At 45.2% G+C, this 21,617-nt stretch overlaps 2 protein-coding genes across 2 annotated transcripts; one reads left to right on the top strand and one right to left on the bottom strand.

Annotated features, from left to right (window-relative positions):
- Positions 1-977: 977 nt before the first annotated feature.
- Positions 978-5,854, top strand: ANKS4B (ankyrin repeat and sterile alpha motif domain containing 4B). Its single transcript, XM_029576608.1, has 2 exons — positions 978-1,283; positions 4,697-5,854. The coding sequence occupies exons 1-2, from the start codon at positions 1,120-1,122 to the stop codon at positions 5,799-5,801; spliced, it is 1,269 nt and encodes a 422-aa protein (XP_029432468.1). The 5' UTR covers positions 978-1,119; the 3' UTR covers positions 5,802-5,854.
- Positions 5,855-7,417: 1,563 nt separating this feature from the next.
- CRYM (crystallin mu) lies at positions 7,418-19,638 on the bottom strand. The gene is made up of 8 exons (XM_029576609.1): positions 19,333-19,638; positions 18,767-18,914; positions 17,229-17,291; positions 15,886-15,987; positions 15,310-15,493; positions 12,668-12,789; positions 8,975-9,059; positions 7,418-7,722 (listed from the first exon to the last, which is right to left on the bottom strand). Exons 1-8 carry the CDS (start codon positions 19,497-19,499, stop codon positions 7,649-7,651), a joined length of 945 nt encoding a protein of 314 aa, XP_029432469.1. The 5' UTR covers positions 19,500-19,638; the 3' UTR covers positions 7,418-7,648.
- Between the last annotated feature and the right edge of the window lie 1,979 nt (positions 19,639-21,617).

Genomic DNA, 21,617 nt, shown 5'->3' with positions numbered 1-21,617 from the left:
GGCCTGTCAGGGATGCTCCCCCCACCTTCCTGGATTAAAACGTTTGTTAGACCTGTTACTAATGCACATTTTATTCTAACCGTGCTTTTTTATAACGCTCGATGCATGTGCATTTCATTAGCTTACTGCACTGGGAGTTTTAAAAATATTATTCTGGGCATTAAAAATATGCACTGAAAGCCAGCGCACATTTTCTAAGTACCAAGGTTATTGTTTGGGCCTTTTTTTGTTGCTCTGTGTGCTGGGGTTTCAGGGAGGGGAAGTGGGAGAGGGGGAAAATCATCCCTTTTTCTCCCCCCACTCACTTAGAGGCTTCACAGAATAAGATAAGAAATGCACTTGGGAAGGGTCAGAGAAAAACAGAGAGAACTTCTGCAGGGTGAACTCACCCAGCCATGTAAGGGACATACTGCATTGTACTGTTATTATTATTCCTGTATGTAGTTGACATTACATCAGAAATTGGGAACAAGAGGAGAATATATTTATGGCCTAGAATTCTGGAATGTTAGAACCTGGCAGAAGAAATAATCAAAACAGGAAGATCGCACTATTCAAAAGGCTGAAACTGATAGTAATTAAAAAAAAAAAAAAAAAAAGTGGCCATACTGTCTGTGGCCATCATACTCAGACTCTGACTGCACACTGAAAAATCGGTGTGACTGACATCTTTATGTGTTGCATCATTAGATGTAACCATCAGTCAAGAAAGTCCAAATGCAACTTTTTCTTGAGAATTTTGAATATGCAAATAAAATATCTTAGAGTCATTTATCTGGAGAAGTAGCCATGCAAAATGATGAAATGCAACCCCACACTGGCACGACGTTTCAAAGACCTGGACTTTGGAACCATACGCTTGACATCGTGCCAGGTGGTGCCGGCAGAACTGAAGCCTCTTCCCTGATTGGTTCAGCTCCTGCGCCGGGCAGGCTGGTGAGTAATCCCCCAGGTGAACTTTGATTTCTTACTGCTATCCTGCTGAAAGGGGATGCCTCAGCTGGTAACACTGAACTGTCGGCGGAGCTAAGGTGTGGCTATGCTTTTTCCTGTACATTCCAGGCAGAGCAAGGGAAAAACTCTGCTAGGGGATCGGGTGACATATTTTATCCTTCAAAAATGTCAACCAGGTATCACCAAGCCGCAATCGATGGTTATTTAGATCTTTTGAAAGAAGCTACTAGAAAAGATCTTAATGTTTCAGATGAAGATGGTATGTCGCCCACCCTTCTGGCAGCCTACCATGGGCACCTGGACGTCATGGAGCTTATATGCAGCAGGGGGTAAGTAGAACGCGTCCTCCTCTCCAGAAAGTCTTAAAAGCAAATTTATATTACAATATAACTAGCTAATCTTACTCTAACAAATTGTGTCCTGTAACCTAAGCCATACTGAAAGAGATTCAATAAGAACATAAGAAAATGCCATACTGGGTCAGACCAAGGGTCCATCAAGCCCAGCATCCTGTTTCCAACAGTGGCCAATCCAGGCCATAAGAACCTGGCAAGTACCCAAAAACTAAGTCTATTCCATGTAACCATTGCTAATGGCAGTGGCTATTCTCTTCCTTGTCTCCACGAACCAAATTTACATTTTGGGTAAAAGTAGGGCACCCCAAGTTATGAAAAATCTGCAAATCAGTCTGCCACCAAAAAGGGGCAGGATTTAAACTAAAAGCCCCACGAGACGTAAGGGGGACAGGAGAGACGAGGGATAAGATAAGAGCCTCTAAAGTACAAATAACCGACAAGAAGCAAACGGCTTCTTTTTCAGCGGGAAGGAAGGTTCTAGAACAAGAAATCCTGATCCGAGGCTCGGAGCGGGCAGACTTGGGAGTAACGGCAGGGTGGTGGATGCCCTGAACGGCCTTCCAAGGAAGGTGGGGGAGAGAAAAACAGGAACAGAATTCAAGAAAACCATGGATAAGTACAGAGGATCTCTACTTACAAAGGGAGACTGAGATCCATCGGGATGTCCAGCACGGGCCAGGAAGCAAACTATGCAGACTTAGATGGAGCTGCTGTCCTTGTCTCCTGTCAGAGTCTACATTTCTGTGCCTTCTGCACAAAGACTTAGACCCTGATGTACTAAGATATTTTTTCATAGATACAAAGAGAACAAACGTCAAAAGAAATCTGCATGGGTAATTCCCTGGGCTGAAAACTGCCGTCCCCTCAGAAGGCTAGGGAAAAAAAAGAGGGCAGTGTTACGGAAGAGAAGGCAAAGCACACGCGGGGCTTTCATTTTGTGCTTCTGTAGCCACGATTCTCTCGGTCCGCTGGGGAAAGCCTGCAAGGAATTCCCCATCGATAGTGCTCCCCGCGGGGTCTGAAAACTGGTCCCTATGTGGAAACAAAGCCTTTAGTACACCGATCCCTTAAATGTCCTCCAACCAGGAAGTGGAAAACTAGCATCAAAAATAAAAGTCTGCAGCAGCTTCTGCAGGAAGGGCTGAGCTTTTTTTTCTTCTTCCCAGAGTTGCAGGGAATCAAATCCTTGCGCAAAAGATGCCCTATTTTAAAGTGCATTGCCTCAAGGGGCTTTTTAAACCACAGAACCATAATAAGGACCAGTTAGAGGTGGCCATCTAACTATCTGCATTTTTGTTTCTGAGGCTTTGTCCTAGGGTAGTCTGCAAGCAGGGTGCTCCACTGAAAACCAAGTTCTCCTTCTTACTGCCAGCAAGTCTCCCTCTGGTTAGGGACGTGCTGCCGATCATTTTGTTTTGTGTGCGCTAAATGTTTCAGCGCACACTAAATTGAATTAGTGCATATTAAATCATGGTAACCCGCACTAAGTAGGTTTTAATAATGCACATTAAAAAAAGGTAATATGTGCTAAAATGAAACGACATAAAACAGAACCAAAGAAAATGAAAAGAAAAAACAAAACAAAACCCAACAAAATGACAGAAATTAAACATTTTCGGCTGCCCGCCCCCTATTTTCCATCACATCTTGAGCATGTGTAAAAACAGATTGCCAATCTGGATAAAAGTAAGGTTGGCAGCTTTGTTTCCTAGCTCTAAGCTACAAAGAGGTGAAGGGCACACACTGCTGGGTGCCATCAGAAGAGTTACCCGGGAGAAGGCTCCACCGGCAGGAGTTTCCTTCCTGAAGGCTTTGAAGGCCGTATCTCCTGCAGCTATCAGACTCTTATAAACTCAAGGGGTGGAACACCGAAGGCCAGATGTACTAAAGATTTCTCCATTTTGTGTATACGGGGGAAAAAAATGCTTAGTCCACAGACGCCCTACATTGAGCAGCAGGAAGCCTGTGTTCAGAGGGGATATAAAACATGCGTAGGCGTAGACCTGCCAGGCCAGGTCATATAAAAAAGGAAGCCTTGGGGTATAGTTTTATGCTTTTTTTTTTTAAGATGGTTTACTAACTTCTAGGTTAGGCCTTCCCAGATACTGCCCACGTGGCTTTAAGGGCACAAGGCAAACTGTTCTAGTTGATCATTGACAATCAAGAAACACTCCCCCCCCCCCCCCCCCCCATACGTGGCAGCTCTCCCAGCTCAGACAATTTCAAAGATTCCCCTGCGGGTATTCAGTTCTTGCTATGCTGCTGAGGGGTCTTGGAAAGCTACTTGTCTCTTTTTTTTTATTAAGTTGCTTGTCTCTATTTCATGGGCAGCCCTCCAGGTGTTCTTGGAAGAAACAGAAATAATGTTTTAATCTCCTTCCCTTGGTGAGAGAAAGAGAGAGCGCGAGAATCTATTTAAGGAGGATATCGGGAAGGATTTGGAGCTCGGTGGCATATTTTACGATCAGGACTTTATTCTCAATACGTCACCGATTAAGTCTCATAAAAGCTGCTGTCGTGGACACCGTGTGATTTAGCTCTCGAGAACGCAAGTGTCATAACATTGTGTCCCTCACGTTGAGAGGTTACTTCTCACTTCAGTTAAAATTTAACATCTAAGGAAAAATATTTTATTATCCTAAAGCATTTCTTTTGTTTTCCTTTCTGTCCAGCAGTCTCCTCCTGCTCTTTGGACCTTCAGCTCAGTCAAAATCAGTCTTCAATCGCCTTTCCAGGGAAGGATTAAGCCTCTTGCAAAAAAAAATATATATATATATTGTTCTTTGGCTAAGACCCCTGCATTGGCAATGCGTTGCCAGCTGTATCTTTCTGGCTAAGATCCAAGCGTTCTTGGGCTGGCCCGAAGGCCCAGTGGCAGCGGAGGGTCCTATCATGCGGGAGATCGTGGTTCAATGTTTGGACCCAGCGTCTGCTGACTGGGGGCTAAAAGATGCTGCAGAGGCAACGTTTACAGGCCCGGTGTAGGGGGCAGGGAGACTCAAGTCCTTGCCCCTTTAAGAGATTCAGGTTGCCTGCACTGAGCCAGCTCCCACTCCTTACCAAGGACTATCAGAGGGAGGGGGGAGAGAGAGAGAATGACAGGGATAGGAAGGATTCCAGATAGCTGTGAAAGCAAATTCATGGCACCACAGCCTTAGTGAGGGCAGGTTCCAGTTGAACTCGAAGCTCAAAGGAACAGGAGGACAGAAGCTGCTGGGCTCCAAAAAAGATGAATTGTTCCTACAGTTATTAAGTGTAAAAAAAAAAAGCTTTTCTTTGCATGCCTCTTACTAGCTTGTTTTCTAACCAAAAGTTAAATGCCTTGTATATTTTTGCTTTCATTTATACATGCATTTAAGCCTTATGTTTAATGATTTATTTTTCAGTGGTGACCCCAATAAATGTGATATCTGGGGAAACACTCCCCTACATCTCGCTGCTGCCAACGGCCATGTGCATTGCGTTTCTTTCTTGGTCAACTTTGGCGCAAACATGTTTGCTCTAGATAATGATTTCCGCACTCCGCTAGACGTGGCTGCCAGAAAGGACCGTGCCGAGTGTGTTGCTGTTCTAGACAAAGCTGCCACCAGCCAAAACCTGCTGAACCCCAAAAGGGTGGCCCGGCTAAAGGAGCATGCCAAAAGAGATGCACAGAAGCACATCAAAGAGTGCGAGAGAGTGCAACAAAGACATCACAATCAAATGGACAGAACTTACAACAAAGAAAAGTTTGGATCCACGAACTCCGCCAAAGGAATGGCGTCTAGTACAAGTCTGACAGCCACTTCCTCGAAAGCATCAGAGACTCTAACCAAAGGGCTGAAGGAAACCCTTAGAACGAAGTTAAAAAAGAAAGAGAAAAACACAGCTCATAGGCAAGTAGGGAGTAATGTGATCTTTGTGAAAGACGAGAGCAGTGGGAGGGTTCGTGCTAAAGCCACGGAGGTCTTCAATGAAAACGATGAAGATGAACTTTCCGCAGACTTTCAGGAGAAAAACAGTTTGTCTGAGGAGAAGGAACAGCTGGGGCAGAACTCAATTTTCAATCGACCCGGCCTGGGTAATATTGTTTTCAGTAGGAATCTGGCCCTGGGCCTACATACTGACCCGGAAGTGATGCCATCTATTGGAGAAGACCTAGCCTCCAGAATCTCAAGTGAATTATTCCAGCAGAAAGAGGTCGCGAGTACAGACGAGGGCGAGGGAGAGGATAATCTTGATTTGCCTTGGAATGAGGAAGAAATTGGATTGGATGAGGATGGAGGGGAAGCCACGCCCCTTCAAGCATTTCTGGCATCGCAGAACCTCGGCGAACTGCTCCCCATGTTTATGAGAGACAAGATCGATTTAGATATCCTCATGCTGTGCTCTGATGAAGACCTTCAGAGCATACACATGCAACTCGGTCCGAGAAAGAAGGTCCTGAACGCAGTAAAGAAAAGAAAGCAGGCTCTGGAAACACCTGGCAAAATTGTAGACACTAACTTATAAATATGTGCATCTATTGGAAAAAAAAACCAAATAAAAGAAGATCTTGCCATTAATTCTTTTCCTTTTCAGTCTATTAAAGCCTCTCACATACTGCCTGTGATCAAGTCAAGAGCCACAGAAAAAAAATAATCAGTTGCCTAAGCAAACTGGATTAGCCAACTGGTCCTTTTTCTGCTATAATCTACAATTTAGTTCTTTTCAGTGTTTCAGACAGACTGCTGAATGAAGGTTTTTTCAGACGATGCCATCCATGGACAAATGCAGGACAAAATGTTGTGTGGGGGCCATAGGAAAGAGAATTTCTCTTATTTCTGGAAGTTTGGGTCCTGGCCAGATTAAGCCCTCCACCCGTCCATCTCCTATCGGCAAACTCTAAAAAGATCCAATACCAATGAAATGGTCTCTAACGAGGAGGTGGGAGTTGAGGTTAGGGGCATGGGATAAACACTGGATCCCTAAAGGCTAGAGGATGGGAATGAGGAAAAGAGTGCATGGGGGTAACTTGCTGGTGTGGGGGTTACTACCCTTAACCAATAAGCCTTCATACTGTTGATGCAACTCCAACATTGCTCTCTGCTTCAACGGCAAGAGGTAACAGGGAAAACAGGGAATTGGACGCAGACAGCAATTAGCAAGGGCCCTGACTTTGACGGTTTGGGAAACTAAGTATGGGGATGACTTGTGTGGTGCAGCAGATGCCACCATTATGGGGGAGACTTATAAGGCGCGTCTAATGCTACCATAAGCTTGCTGGGCAGACTGGATGGACCATTTGGTCCTTTTCTGTCATCATTTCTATGTTTCTATGTGACCGTTTTTGTTTTTTAGTGAACAGATGCAGAATTTAAAATGATTGTCTGTGCAACTTTATTAACTTTAATTTAAGTTTCATGCCTACTAGCAAGGACAGATGGTGCAACTTTCTAACTGTTTATACTGGCTAAATGGAAGTTTAAACATTTTGGTATCATTTGGTAACCCATAAAATGATCCCAAGGCGTCTTACAGGAGGGAGTAGGCCAACCCCAGTACTCAATAGGAAACCTTATCTCAATGGGAAATGAGCTAGTCAGGCAGCTGGTGGGCCCCACAGGGCCTCGATACAACCCAGCAAACCAATAAACTTTGAATATAATTCAGGGTATCCCCGGTGACGCCCTTCTTTTGCCCTTGAAGACTGTCTAATAACCGTTTTCCTATACAGCGAATGAATATTGAATAGATGTATTTTTAGATTATTCTATGCGCTGCATCAAATGAGCGCGCCATCTATCCAATGAAAAACAAAAAGAGCAGGAGCTTTCCCAGCCTGCTCCTCCTTCTCCCAACACGTGGCAAGATCTGCAGCTGGCATCTGATGGAAGGCCTGCAGGGAATGAGGGGAGACCGCAGTCAAAATTCTGCACCGGCCTCCTGTCCGAGGGAGCTGCAAGCCCACGAGAGAGGTAGAAAAGGAAGGCCCGCTTAGGTCAAATGGTCTGCAACCACACCAGCGATCTGCGACGGAACACAGATTGTGATATTTACTTGTCTGTTAAAGACGAAAACTATCCACCAGCATTCCTTCAGATCTTTGGCCCTCTGTTTGCTGCACAAATTCTATCAATGCAACATAATTCAATCATATAACCAAAACTGTATTTAAAAGAAATGTTATCAATGTTTAAAACCTGGCAGTAACTATAAAAGTCAATACATACTGTAATTATAATACCATATTTTAAAGAACACACTACTGAAGCGAGCAGTGAGTTGATCTTCTGCAGAATTATTTCGGTTTGGCCACACAATGGAAATTAAACTGTTCTCTCTCTCTCTCCCCGATTCACAGCTCCTCTTCTGGCGGCTCACTCATTTGTCCTAGCTGCTGACCAGGAGTCAAATACCAGTTTAGCAGACACGGTATCTTCAATTGCCATGCCTACAACACACAAACGAATTGCACTGAGCATCTCGTAGCATTTCGTGCACATGTAATAGTCAGGAATAACAGAACCTAAAACTGAATATATCCTACCCCTCTCTTCTCCTCCCCCAATTCTGTGTCAGACAGAAGAATAGAAACAATGGCTTTTCAGTCACGTCCCCGTTATCTTGGGGCTGGAAAAGAATCTTGTAAAACACAGAATATACACTTTTTTAAAAAAAGTAGCTGATCAGTTCTGCATGAATTCACTTTGCAGGAAAGTCCAACATGATTAACCTCAATTCTCTGAAAAGTCTCCTGGAAAAATTGTAACCCTTACTTTGCCATGATTTCACCAGTCTCTTTGCTAAAATCTGACCTCTGCCCAACTCATAACCAATGTGGGGGAGGGCAGGGAACCTGCAAGCGACTGTAGAAACATGCCAAGCATATTCACGGCAGGAGCGAGTGCAGAATGTCTGCCCTACTGCCCCCATTAATGAGAGACAGAAAGCTTGTTCAGTCTGAAACTGGAACGATTTAAACCACAGTGCAATTACTTCAGAAGGATCACTGTAGGTAAACTGTAGGGGTTATCGTCTCGACCTTACAGCTCACCACATTTCTGCTTTGCACAAAAACCACCTCTGCCCATTACAATTATTGTCCTTCTTAAACAGTTTAAATAGACTGCGTCTACAAACAAAAAATCACTTAATCAATGTAAATTTAGCAATGAGGGCTCTGAGTGCTGTGATCTCTTGCAGAGAAAAAGAATACGGTTTCCAGGGGGAAATGCATCTTGAACAAAGGAAACAATAGAGCCTTTGTTTCCTGTGAAAGAGAAGGCCCTTTGCTATTAATATTGTCCATTACTATTTGTAAATGAAGATACGCCGTACACTACAGCACTGTGAAAAAATGCTCTAGGACAGCACATGGGAACTAAAACTCACCTTCGGGGGCCATAATGAGGGGTGAGTGAGAGGGTCATCCACAAAGGGAGGAAAACGGCTGAAAAGCAGAGGAAAAGGCAGGAAGAGTGCCGCTGTGCTCCTACCATCCAGGCTGGAGGGGAGACAGCGAAAGAGGTGGGGGGTGGAGGGAGAGAGGAATGGGGATCAAGGTTACGGGAAGGCACAAACATGCTTGCCTGTTCCAGGCATTGAAAATCTTTAGTTGCATCTCTGCTCCCCCCATATTAATGGGACAACACAGTGAATCCCATTTTCCTTCCAAACCAACACAAAGAAAAATGTAGGCTTACCCACTGACTTAAACACTGTGGTTTTCTCAGAAAGGGCAGGTTTGGTTTTTTTCAACACTTCACCCAGTTCTGCAAAAATGTCTGCCTGTGAAACAGAGATGTTTATTTTCATATGCTATAAGTACTGTAAAGCAAGCTCTGCAGTGTACGTACTACATGATATTGGCTATACCACATACAAATGTGTGTGTCTACCTATATATAAAATACGCTTGGGGAGGTTATGGTTTCTGTTGGCAGCTGATGAGGTGGGCACGCACACGCCACTGGCCACTGAGGAGCGAATGTGCATAGTCTCTGAATTACACACCTAAGTGCTGAGGTGTGTACATAAGCACCAAGCCACACGAATGGCATGGAACTTAGGCACATAACTCAGAGACCATGGGCAGAGGCCCAGCGGCTGGCAGGCAAATGTGTCAATTTGTGTGAATGAGTTGGTCTGTGGGCTATGGATACGCACAAGTGAGCAGGTGATGTGAGTGAGGGTGTGCGAGTGAATGGGTTTGAGTGTATGTGACAGTGTTTGTAAGTGGGTGGGGGTGTGAGCTGTCACTCTGGGGGTCACAGATACACATACACATGAGCATACACAGACCCTAGATAGTAACTCACACACCCCACACCCTGTACACAAGGACAACCCCCGCCGCTGCTACCCTGCCAACTGCAAAATATCTGGTTAGGATATATGTCCGCCTGGGAGGTCCAAAGGCATGAGGGAGACAAGAGGCTGGGGTAGCGAGTGCGGGGTAGGCCTGGGAAGGGGAGGGTTGGCAAACTCTATGTTGGACTGGGGGGAGGGGACAAGAGAGTGCTGGGGTTGGACTGGGGAAAGAAAATGCAGGGGTAGGGCTGGGGGGGGGGGAGGAGGAAAAAGAGGGCTGGGATCGGCCTGTGGCGAAAGCATGCGGAGCACCTCCAATCTGACATACCCTCCCTTGAATTTTCAATGTGCATCAACATCAGTCTCCGAGTAGTAGAGCAGGGTGAGCACTCTGTAATTTATTTATTTAAAGAGCTTATATACCGCATGTTTACAGAAAAATGTTCAGAGACCGATGTGCTCTCTCTAGGCCTCTGCTATGGGGCTGCGCGTCGAGATGATGTTTGCCAGAAACAACTGAGCAGCAAGACTGGATCCATAACAAAAAGCGCCCTCCATTTATTATCCACAAATGTAAAGCTAAAGGAAACGGACTTAGTAATACAAAACACAGAGGAATGAAGAGTGCCAGGAAGCCAAGAATCCTGCTGAGGAGTACGGGTAGCACAGATGATTTAAAGACACCTGCTTCATCAAGACAAGACATTATTCTATTTTCCGTTTTTATACGGTGCCCTACTCAGAACCCCTTACAAGAACAACTCCAAGAAAAAGGAATAGGAAGTAGGAAAACTGCAGACAGCAAAATGAACTGCTAAAGTCAGCAAACCAGAGCAGAGAACTTCAAGCATCAGGGCAGCCAGGTTTAAAGAGACGGATTAATTCCAAAGATAGTGCGCACCAAAGAGAAGCCAGGCTGCCAGGGCGAGGGCCGTGCGGGAAATGCAGCGTAGGAGCCGACTATTCAAAATAATTGAGGGGTGGGGGGGAGGGGTGGCCAATCTCCCTGGGCATAGGGAAGGAGTTTGCTCAATAAGGGGGGGGGAGGGGGGCGGGTGCTGGCACCCATGCATGGGAGCGGAGAGTCCCTGCAGCAGAATAGTGAGAAAGGAGGCGGAGCCAAGCCATGAACGCATTTGCAAGTGGAAACCAGGGGGGTCAATATTCAAAGCTGACCGTGCGAGTAACTTAGAACTTATCTGGCTAAGTTACGGTGCATATTCAGCGGCACGGCAAAGCTGCTGAATATACGTATATATATATGTGTGTATGTATATGCGCTTAGCCGTATAGGTCTACCCGGCTAAGTTTAGACCTGCTGTACAGTGCGTCTAGACTTGCATGTATACTTATGCGGCCTACTCGCTCTGCCCCCGATCCGCCCAGAACATGCCTACGTTTTGTGCCTGTAACTTTTAGCCCTATAAGGGATTTATATGGCTCGGCAGTGGCTGCTGAACGTAGGCACACATTCAGCGGCCGCCTCTTACCCGCATAACTCCCGCGTATCCGGCTAAATAGCGCTGAATGCGCTTTCAATGTCGAGCCCCCAGGAGTTTAAAGAGAGCGCAGTGCCTAACAGGGAGCCAGTGAAGGGACGCGCGAGTGTGACGGGGCAGTCAGTAAAAAGATCCTGGCAGCAGAAGAGAGAGGATTCAGGCAGCCCAGCGAGGAGACCGCTCACAGTACTCAAGACAGAAAAGGAAGACAGCCTGAAGGGAGATGACAGAAGACTGGACTTTGGGTATATTGAACCTGAAAGCAAAGGCAAAAACAGCTGAGATGTGAGCGTGAAGGGACAGAGATGGTTCAAAAGTAACACCAAGCTTTCTAGCAGGAATGGGAGGAGGGGGATAGAGTTAAAAGACAGAAAATCGGCAAGCGGCCATGGAATGTGTGGAGAAGCCAGGAAAAGGTTCGCACTTCCAGCTAGAAACAGCTGCTCCACACGAGGACTACAGAGGTGACGAGGACAGTAGAGGTGACGGGGCAGACTCGGGCGAGAGAAAGGAAGACGCGAGTGTCACCAGCACACGAGTGCCGAGGGCACTCAGGGGAAGACGGGGGAGAGTCCAGGCCATGAGCACAGACAAAGCAAAGCAGCAGACCCAAAACCCTGCCAGAGAGAGATAGCTGGAGTTAGAAGAGGGGGGAAAAAAACATAGATCTGGCCACAGAATCCCCAAAAGGGGACATGGGTGATCGATAGTATGAAAAGTAGAAGATATGTCCAGTAGGACAGAAAGCAGAAGAGCCTGAATGGATGGACGTTCATGTGAACATGACTAAACAGGTGTAGGAGCACAGATTCTGTGGACCATGAAGGTCTGAAAACTAGGAGACAGAAGGAAGTCAAGGGTCTAGAAATAAACAGCATAAGTACCGAAGATTTGTCATACCGGGTCAGACCAAAGGTCCAACAAACCCAGTATCCTGTTTCCAACAGTGGCCAATCCAGGTCCCAAGTACCTGGCAGGATCCCAAGCTGCTTAACCCCAGAATAAGTAGTGGCTCAGGGACTTTTCCTCCAGGAACTTGTCCAAACCTTTTAAAAAAAAAGGTTTGGACAGGAAGGGAAGGCAGGAAAGAGGCTGCTAGAGACGGAAGGAGAAGCAAGGGAAAGCAGTTTTTAAATGAGGATTCATAGACATCCGACATGGCACCAGAGGAGAGAGTCCCGTGTTTTACAGCAGAACTGAGGTAGGAATCCGACGGAAAGGAACAATGGAAGGATTGGAAACTGCGATCGGATCAAAGACTTCCTGAAGTGAGAAAGGAGAGAATCGAGAAAAGGGGAAGCCTGGAAGAATAAACAGCTCGGTGCAGGAAGAGAGGAGGCAGCAACAGATGAGATCTCACCGAGACAGAAACGTGAGCAAATGTCGAAGGAGATAAAAGGTAATAGGGCAGAGAGGGGTACGGGGCGAGAAGGAATATTTAGCAGGAGAAAAAAATGAGGGAGTGACAGAAATTCTGCTCCAGGAGAGCAAGGACAGGCAGAAGCAATCAGAAGCACGAAGAGGCAGAGTCCCTTCACTTTCCTTTATACATTTAGCAGAAGGAGGGCCGTTGCAAAGAGTTATTACCTCTGATAATATCACATCTCCTGACTCTTTCAGGGCTGCCTCTCTGGAATCCACATACAGAGCGCAGGTCTGCATCAGGTTATTGTCTAGTTCCCTCCAGTCCGGTCTGCATGCACCGACAGCTAACAAGAACATTAAATATCAAAATAGGAATGCTTGAAATGAATTTGCCAAGAGTTTGTTTTATGTGAGAAACAGACGAAATATTTTTTCAAATATAAATCCGCAGATAAAACCACAAGGCCTTGAACCATTTTAATGATGACTTTATCTCTCTAGGGATCTCTGATGGGACCCTCCTCTTGAGTACTGAAAGCAGTTCTGGAGACCACAGCTACGAAAGGATGTCAAGGGGGTCATTTTTAAACGAAGCGTCATGCTTGCAGGTCCCTTGGGGGTCCGTGCAAGTGGAATTTTCAAAAAGAAACACTCCCTACCCCCTATGGAGTTTCCATACAAAAATCTGGGGACCACAGGAAGCACGGGTACTTATGCATGCAAGTATGTGGGGTAAAATGAAATCCAGGGGTTTTCGACCCTGTCCTCAAATAACCCCTAGCCCAGGGGTGGCTGATTCCGATCATTGAGAACCACAAAGAGGCCTGGGTTTTCCCAGGATATCCATAATGAATGTGTATGAGATGCATACAATGGAGACAGTGCATGCAATTCTATCTCATCCATATTCATTATGGATATCCTGAAAACCTGGCCTGTTGGTGGCTCTCGAGGACCAGAGTCGGCCACCCCTGCCCTAGCCAGTTAGGTTTTCAGGATATCCACAATGAATATGCATGAGATAGATTTGCTTACAGTGGAGACGGTGCATGCGGATCTCTCATGCATCTGTACTGTGGATATCCCGATAACCCAGCTGGCAAGGGAGTACGCAGGGCCAGGGTTGAAAACTCTGGAAAATGTAACTTGTCACGTGTCTGTGCTGACCCTGCATACTTTTCACATATTCCACCTCCACGGGTGCTATGGTCCCATGGTAGGCCACATGTCGCGGTAATGAATGTCATAAATGGACTCGACTCCAGCAGTCAGTCCACATGCACGGGAAGAGGTGAGTAAAGGGTTAAACTGCAAGTTGAACACAGAGCTCCAGCTCAAAAGTGACAGGCTGAGCCCGTCCTGGGCTTGCCCCCACCATATGCAGGGAGATGCAATTCCAATGTCCCAATTTATTCTATTTCAGACCGTACGAAAGTGCCCGGGAGAGGGGCACCAGCCCCCAATTTATTCTATAAGAAACAAAACTGACAGACTACATCTCCCTGCATGCAATGGGCCATAGCCAGGCCTAGCACAGTTTGTCCCCCTGTATGTAGAACACTGGGATCACGCTAGTTGGATTCTCCTATTAGAGAAACCTCAGACTAGTAAGCAATGCCTCAGTTGTGAAAAAAATAAGAAGAAGGCTTTTAATCTCTGCATTGCCTCAGTGACATAAAAGTGATGAGGTCCAGTAGTTAACATTCATTCCCTCTGTGCTAATATGGAAAATACTGGGGGCAAAATGTCAGATAATTGAAAAGAGTCTGGAAAACAGTACAATTTTGTATAAACTTGCTGTTTGGGGGGTTTTTTCCCCCTTTCTCCTGCTCTGACAAGCTCTCTGTATCTTCAGTCCCTCGCACAATCGAAGTAGAAGATCGGCTATAACAGGACAGCAATGCCAGTAACAAGGCATGGCAAGCTAGCTCACTTAGAGCGACTGTACAGTCTGCTGATTACCCAAACTGGAAATATTTTTTCATCTTAAGTCTATGGAAATAAAGGACAAACAAGCTGCAGGCGGACCCACTCAATACCCACTACATTTCTGACGAATATCAGTGAGTTATACTCCCTTTGGGGGCCAATGCAAAAAGCTGAGCATTAAAACCGCACTGAAATTCACAGCAGTTTCTTAATGCAGAAAACCACTTTTTTTTTTTAACTTCCGATGCAGTAACCTAATGGCATGCTAATGCAGCGAGAGTTAAAAAATGCACACAGACGAGAAAATGCACGCAAAGAAAAGGCTTAGCACATAGCAAAGCCTGATTTTTTGCATATAATTCATATATTATCTGCAGAAATCTTGCTTTGTGTGCACAAATCACGTGTTCCACATATAAAGTATGATATATGTACACCAAAAATTATTTCTGTACATAAAATGCCGGACTACAGGTGCCAGCACTGGGACTCCAGCTTCTGCCCGGAGACTAACATCAGCTCTGGAAACTTTATTCCACCGCCAACCAGGAGTTAAGTTTCCACCACGAAGAAAACATGAGTTATGCCAGTGCACTCTCTGCACTGAGGGGTAATAACTTGCGCCTTCATTAGCATGGGATTACCATGTGAGGACGCTAACCTAAATGCACAATTTTTCATGTGCAAAACTCCTTGCTGCATTGGTCGTAAAGTTTGAACACAAAAAATGTGCACCTAACTGAGGGTTAAAGTGTGTACACTGCTGATGTACCTTATTATATCAGCCTTTTTATTGGGTCAAAGCAGTGTGACTAGCATTAGAGATTAATACTCCCTTTATTGGGTCAGGGAAAAACAAGTCTTGCTTGCCTCATTGCCTGAATACTTTTTGAAACTTATTACTAGCAATTTAAATATCAAACCATCTGACCTACCATTGACATGTGCACCTGGCTTTACCCATTCTCCCAATAAGATGGGCTCTGTGGCCATGGTAACAGTTATAATCACATCAGCACCAGCTGCAGCCTCCCTGGCCGTGGAGCACACCTGTACGTCTCCCTTTACTGCGCTGGCAAACAGTTCGGCATTCCTTCTAGTGCGACTCCATATCTTAACCTTTGGAAGAGAGTGGGAAAGCACAGTCAGAGCAATGTGCTAGGCAGGCTCCTAGCTCGGTGGGTGCCTGTGAACCCTGATCACGTTTACATTAAAGCTGCGTTAATGCCACCTCCCCCAGGTCTTCTGAAATCCTACCTGGCTTCAGTGAATAAAAGCAGGGAGCAAAGAAGCACCTGCCCGTTCACCTTCCAAGCATCTTCCAAGCTTCTCCAGACGGCGAGAAAAGTCCAGCAAAATAGAGTTTAGTTACCTATGCCCAGATCTGACACCCTAGAAGCAACTCCTGAGCATTTCACTAAACGCAGACCAGAAGCAGAAAGACAATCTAATTTCATAAAGGGTCTGAATGATTTCATTGCATTAGATGTCCCCCGGAAAACCGGTTTTACCTCTTTGAAAGAGAACTCTTCCATGAAGACTTCGTAATGACTGTGGGCTTGGGCACCGGAACCCAGAATGCAGAGCACGTCCACGAGGGCAGGCTTTAGAAGCTACAGTAAGAAAGAATGAGGAAAACAGAGCAGGAAGACAGTGTGAGTTGTCACCCCCTTGAAAAAAAAACAAACCCCAAAAAACAGTAAGGAGCCTTGTGTATGTGCTAAATTCATAGAAAAAAAGGCACGGCCAGGAGCTACACAGGAGAATCGTAGGAATTATGCTGGATCTCTGGGCTGCAGAGACATCGATGCGCAGGAGGAAACCGCCCTGGGACATAACGCACCCAGGCTAACCCACAGAGCATTTCTGCAGCATGCAGGATGGGGGCGCGTGTGTAAAATATCTTCAGGGGGGAGCAGCTTCGGAATTTTGCACAGTTGAGGCCCAGCTAATTTTGCTGAAGGCTTCAACGCCTTGAAAATGCTGTGAAACTCAGCAGAATGTTTAAGACGTAGAGATGACATCGTGGGTATTAGATACGTTTCTTTCTTTTCATGGAGTTTTACAGTCACTATCAAAACAATTCCAGTTTGTTATGGGTCTATCTCTGCTCGATTCACTTTTATTTTTTGTCTGTGATGATGCATGTTATTCTCAATAAAACTGTGTAAAACCTTAAGAAAATAAACAATTCTAGTTGCTAACCAAGTTTGACCTGGTCAAGTATCCCTATTGGTCAACCCTGGTGTGCTGATCTAAGGCAGGAGGGAATTGGACAGTGACCTAAGGCCAAGGATTGTTCCAGAGGCTGGTGCAACACCAGCACAGAGCACAGGAACAGGTCTTGCTGCACAAGTCACAGGAAGGACTAGCTCCTAGCCAACCAGCTGGGATCCTTGTCTCTTCCAATGAGTATCAAAACATTTAAAATAAAATAAATTAGTGGATTTCATGTCACTTGTGCAGAGTGGTCCATTTCTGTATCCTAAGACCAATAGTAGATCCTTCTAGAGCCCCTAAAACAACCTTGCCACTTTGCTAACTGTGGGTTTCATTAATTGAGGACATTATGTTATGGTTCTGTCTCTGCTCGATTCACTTTTATTTTTTGTCTGTGATGATGTGTGTTATTCTCAATAAAACTGTTTAAAACCTTAAGAAAATAAACAATTCTAGTTGCTAACCACTAGAAATTAAACCTTCTAAATTCTATTTGTTAGTAGCCTGAGTTCCTCACCAGGGTCAACAAGTTGCTTGCAGAAGCAATGCTAAGTTCACCATAGGAGAGAACAGACTAGGCACCGATTACCCATTTTACTTTTTTTTTTTTTTAAACATTGCGAGTCACACGTACTTTTGTTGCTATTGCAGAAACTGCAGCTGTCCTTCTGTCTGTAATGACATTGCCATCTATGACCTAGAAAACACAAGCAAGAAAGGCACAGAAACATAGCACACGATGACAGATAAGGATCATTGGGCCCGATTTCACTCTTGGTGCAACTCCATAGATCTCAATTGATCTCTCATCATATCCTTGCAGCTGGGGATCCTCTGTGAGGATCCTATATTTATTTTATTGAATTCCACTGCTGCGTTTTCTTCCACCATCTCCACTAGGATGCTATTCCATGCATCCAACATCCTTTCCATGAGTCTACTTTCTTGGCACCTCCTTCTGGTCTACAGCAGTCTTTCCTCTGAAAAAGATTTGCTTTTTCTGCAATATTTACACCTCTAAGGAATTTACATGTCTTTATCATTTCCCTCCATCTTGACTCTCTTCTAGGGCTCATCTCATTGGGCTTCTGGTGTAGACCATGAATCATTTTGGTAGCCTCTCTCTCAACTGCCTCCACCTTTCCTATATCATTTCAGAGGCACGGCCTCCAGAATTGGACACAACATTCTAGATGAGGCCTCACCAAAGACCTGTACATGGGCATTATCGCTTCCTTTTTTCTCCTGATACTTCTACCTATGCACCCTAACATCCCTTTGGCTTATGCCATTGCCTTATCACACTGTTTTGTTACTTAGAGGTCATCAAAGATCATCACCCCAAGGTTGCATTAATTAACCTTGAGGACCAAAAGGCTCTGGATTGTTCTTTCAGTTTGTAAGAATCTTTTCTAACAATTTACAGTCTGTTCTAGTAAGGATTCAGCAGAATGACACAAAATTACAGATCAGGAATGAGGATTGGGAGCAGGGTTGAGTATTTATACTATAATATCTACAAAACTATGTTTAGTAATAAAAATTGTTCTTTTAAAACGTTCCTAGTATTCAGAACAGAAATTAATGTAAATAGGTCTGCTATGCAGCTCAGTCCCACCGGCAACAACATGAATTCCTTGGAAGATGGCCATTTAGCAAAAATATTTTATTTAATTAATTTAAAATTCTGGGTTGATTTTGTGACATAGAGAAAACTAATTTCACCCGAAGCCTAAGGTTATATCAGTTACCACCTGCCAATGCATCTGTCCACCAGTCAGGGGCGTACAGAAGAGCATGTGGATACTGTATTTGCCAAATATGTTTTTTTTTTCAGGCTTGTATTACCTCTGTGAAGCTTGATTTTCCTGGGGGGGGAATCACTTAATTTAGGATTCAAAGAGGAATGCACACTGCATATTAGGTAGAGATACCAATACTTTATTTTGGACTAACAGTGCATTTGTTATTAGCTTTCCAGAGCTCTATTCCCTTGGTCAGGTCAGTGCACAGAACAGCTCTGGAAAACTAGTCACAAATGCGGTAAGTCAGTCTAATAGAAAAAAAAAAAAGGTTCTCACCGACAACTTATTGTGCTGACTACATATTGAAGTGGACTTACACCATAACCGTAGACTACAGAATGGTGCTTCCAGGCCCGGCTATACTCACGGCTGTCAAAATGCCATTCCGGGGGTCAAACAGCAGAACAGTTGAGTAGTGTGACGGAAAGGCAGGTGTTTTCTTCTCATAGAAAGTAACCACTTTTGTTGCTAGGGCATCATCAGTTGCACTGTAGGCAGGCATCACGCCCAAAAATCTACAGAACAGCGAAATGTTTCATTGGTGTTGGCTGTTATTATTCCCCTTTAATTTGTATTAGTACCCTAAAGACTGCCAAACAGCCACAGGAGCTGAGTGGGTGCATCTCTCTGTCTCGGATTGGGAGCCAGTAACTTTAGTGCCTGCTTTCCTACCCTTTTCCTAAGAATTTCTGAGAGTGGGGGTTGGATTACACGATCACAACCCTTACCATGGTGTCTGTGACCTCTTCTTGGCAAAATACTGCAGAATCAGCAGATGTTGAGTTTCTTCTTGCGTGGAGTCACAAGGTTATTAAAATAAATGAAAGCATGTGGTGATGGTCACAGTGGCACAGCTATTGCACTATGCAGTCTGGGGCAAAGAGTTTGGGTGGGCCCTAGCAGCTCACCTCCTGCTTTCTCCCCAGCCCTTACCCGCGGTGGTTCGTCACTGGCACGATCGTCCGAACCGGCTGGACAACTCCTCCTTCTGCCCCCTCTGAAAAACGGATCAAGGCTCTTTCCAGCAACGGGATCAAAGCGGCATAAGACAAGAACTTCTTCACCACGTCCGCCTCCAGGAAAAGGGGCCGCTCGCTCATGGCTGCGTCAGCTTTCGGCTCGGACGGAACTGCACGGGATCCGGCTGGGTGGCAGCGGCTCGGAGGCTGCCTGCTGTCCGATCGCGGCTCCCAGCCTGCGTCCGTCTGTCCGCCCGTCCCCTCCGGGGGAGGTTCCACTCTGCCTGGGCTCCAGTGCCACGCGACGGTGAGTGCTGCCGCCTGCTGGCCGGACTCCGCTACTGCGAGCTGCGCAGAACTCCGGGGCAAGAAAACTTTCCACAACCTTACATGAACCGCAGTGACCCAGAAAAGGGACTGGTCCCCGTAGTCGATCGACCGCAAAATCTGATACTGGAAGAATGCGGAGAGAAAGAAAGGGAAAGTTCGGTTTCTGACAGCCGGAACGTTTCCCATGTGCAACATTAAAACCTAGGAACTGGTTTAAAAGAGGGGCAAAACACTGCGGGTGCTTTGTTGCAGGCAGCTTGCTTTGCAGCATCTGCAAAGCACAGACAGATGCACAGATGCCGTCTGTGCATCTGCGGCAAGCTTTGTTTTTAGAGAGGGACCTTTAGTTCGAGTTCCAAGCTGGGAGCATCCCTTTGCAAAACCATTGCCGTGCCTTGCCATCTCTTAAAACCTGCACATGAAAGGGGCATGATTGTGGGATGGGATAAATACATATACTGAAGGGACATATTACTGATATTAATAAACGTGTCTCCTCAAAATATACCATTTTATAGAGTGCTTTATCTTATTTATGTATTTATTTAGCTCATGGTTACATGGATGTGTCTGTGATAAGAAAACCAAGGTTTACTTCAGGGGAATATACTGAAGGTGAACTTTGTAAATATAATCCTGTCTCATACTTATGATGCTCTCTGTATATGTTTTATGCAACGTGTGCACCAATTGTTTAAATAAAAAGTAAAAAAAAAAAAATAATTAAAAGCCAATTTACTAAATAGTGTTAGCACATCAATACATGTTACATACCAACATTGCTGTGTAACTTGCAATAAAACACATTAATATGCTATATTGGTAAAACTTCATTATCATTTATTTCTTTCATGCTTTTCCAGCTAACGAGTTCAAACAGACCTTTAAGGTTGGTGTCGATCTGTGTCAGACTTTCTCCTATTCATCAGCGTTCCAGCTGCAGCGTTTTGAAGGAGTAGCCATTGGGCATCCCAATGTAGAGTGCATTGCAGTAAAGTCCAGGCAGAAGACCAGGCCGGTCTGGATGGATGCTGCAAAGGCAGTTGGCGTGCCGTTGTTAGCGCAGTTGTAAGAAAGCTGCTTTAGGCTATGCTTGGACTTGGGCGGAGAGTTTAGGGTCCCAATTGAAATCCTACGCTTGGAACTTGGAGGCTGTATGGGGACAGCTATGGCCCTCCCAGGGTAATCTTTGAGCCTAGGTGGCTGGGATCCTCTTTCCCAATCCACAGTACTTCCGTCTTTTGTGGGCTGAATTTCAGTTTTTCTAGGCATTCATTAAGGTTGTAGATTGCTTTGTCTAGGTCAGAACCAAACGGGATCACGAGCTGAATATCATCTGTATTAGAACTGGAGGTGGTCTGCTGGTCTCTGACAACTTTGGTAAAGGGGTCGTGCAGATGTTGAAGAGAGTGGGAGAAAGCACAGATCCTTGTGGTACTCCACATGGGGGGTGCGATAATAAAGGTCTCAGACAGACAGTCTGAGAGAGGCTGGGAAGGAAGGATGTAAACCAGATGAGTGCTGATTACTCACCTTTTAGTCCCTAATCCTTTAGGTGAGTAATTATGGCCTCCTGGTCTACTGTATCAAATACTGCAGAGATGTTCAAGAGGATCAGTAGAGCAGATTATCCACAATCCAACCAGTTCATCTACCAGGCCTAAACAGAGCATTTTGAAGCCCAACTGGTATGGGTCACAGGCATTTGTGGTATATAGGAACTCAGTTGTAGCAGGACAGCCTTCTCAATGTTTTTTGTTAGGAATGGAAGGTTGGAGATTGGGCAGTAGTTGGTTAGGTTACCTATGTTGAGGTTGGGTTCCTTTAATATCTGTCTGATAGTGGCTATTTTTTAGGCTGATGTTTAGGCGCTGAGTTGTTTTTTATAATAGTTTTACCGTGATTAATTTGTTTGATGAATAATGCTTA

Source organism: Rhinatrema bivittatum, chromosome 14 (genome assembly GCF_901001135.1).
Source record: "Rhinatrema bivittatum chromosome 14, aRhiBiv1.1, whole genome shotgun sequence".
NCBI classification, from domain to species: Eukaryota; Metazoa; Chordata; class Amphibia; order Gymnophiona; family Rhinatrematidae; genus Rhinatrema; species Rhinatrema bivittatum.
Note: the sequence above shows the minus strand (reverse complement) of the source record. Positions and strands in the feature narration are given on the sequence as shown.

What these genes read in the sequence shown, in the direction of transcription:
- ANKS4B (XM_029576608.1), top strand. Translation starts at nt 1,120, where the DNA reads ATGTCAACCAGGTATCACCAAGCCGCAATCGATGGTTATTTAGATCTT. An exon ending in GAGCTTATATGCAGCAGGGG is followed by an intron (nt 1,284 to 4,696) that starts GTAAGTAGAACG and finishes TTTATTTTTCAG; the next exon opens with TGGTGACCCCAATAAATGTG.
- CRYM (XM_029576609.1), bottom strand. Translation starts at nt 19,499, where the DNA reads ATGAGCGAGCGGCCCCTTTTCCTGGAGGCGGACGTGGTGAAGAAGTTC. An exon ending in GGAATGGCATTTTGACAGCC is followed by an intron (nt 17,292 to 18,766) that starts GTGAGTATAGCC and finishes TGTGTTTTCTAG; the next exon opens with GTCATAGATGGCAATGTCAT. An exon ending in GAGATGTGATATTATCAGAG is followed by an intron (nt 9,060 to 12,667) that starts GTAATAACTCTT and finishes TCTGTTTCACAG; the next exon opens with GCAGACATTTTTGCAGAACT.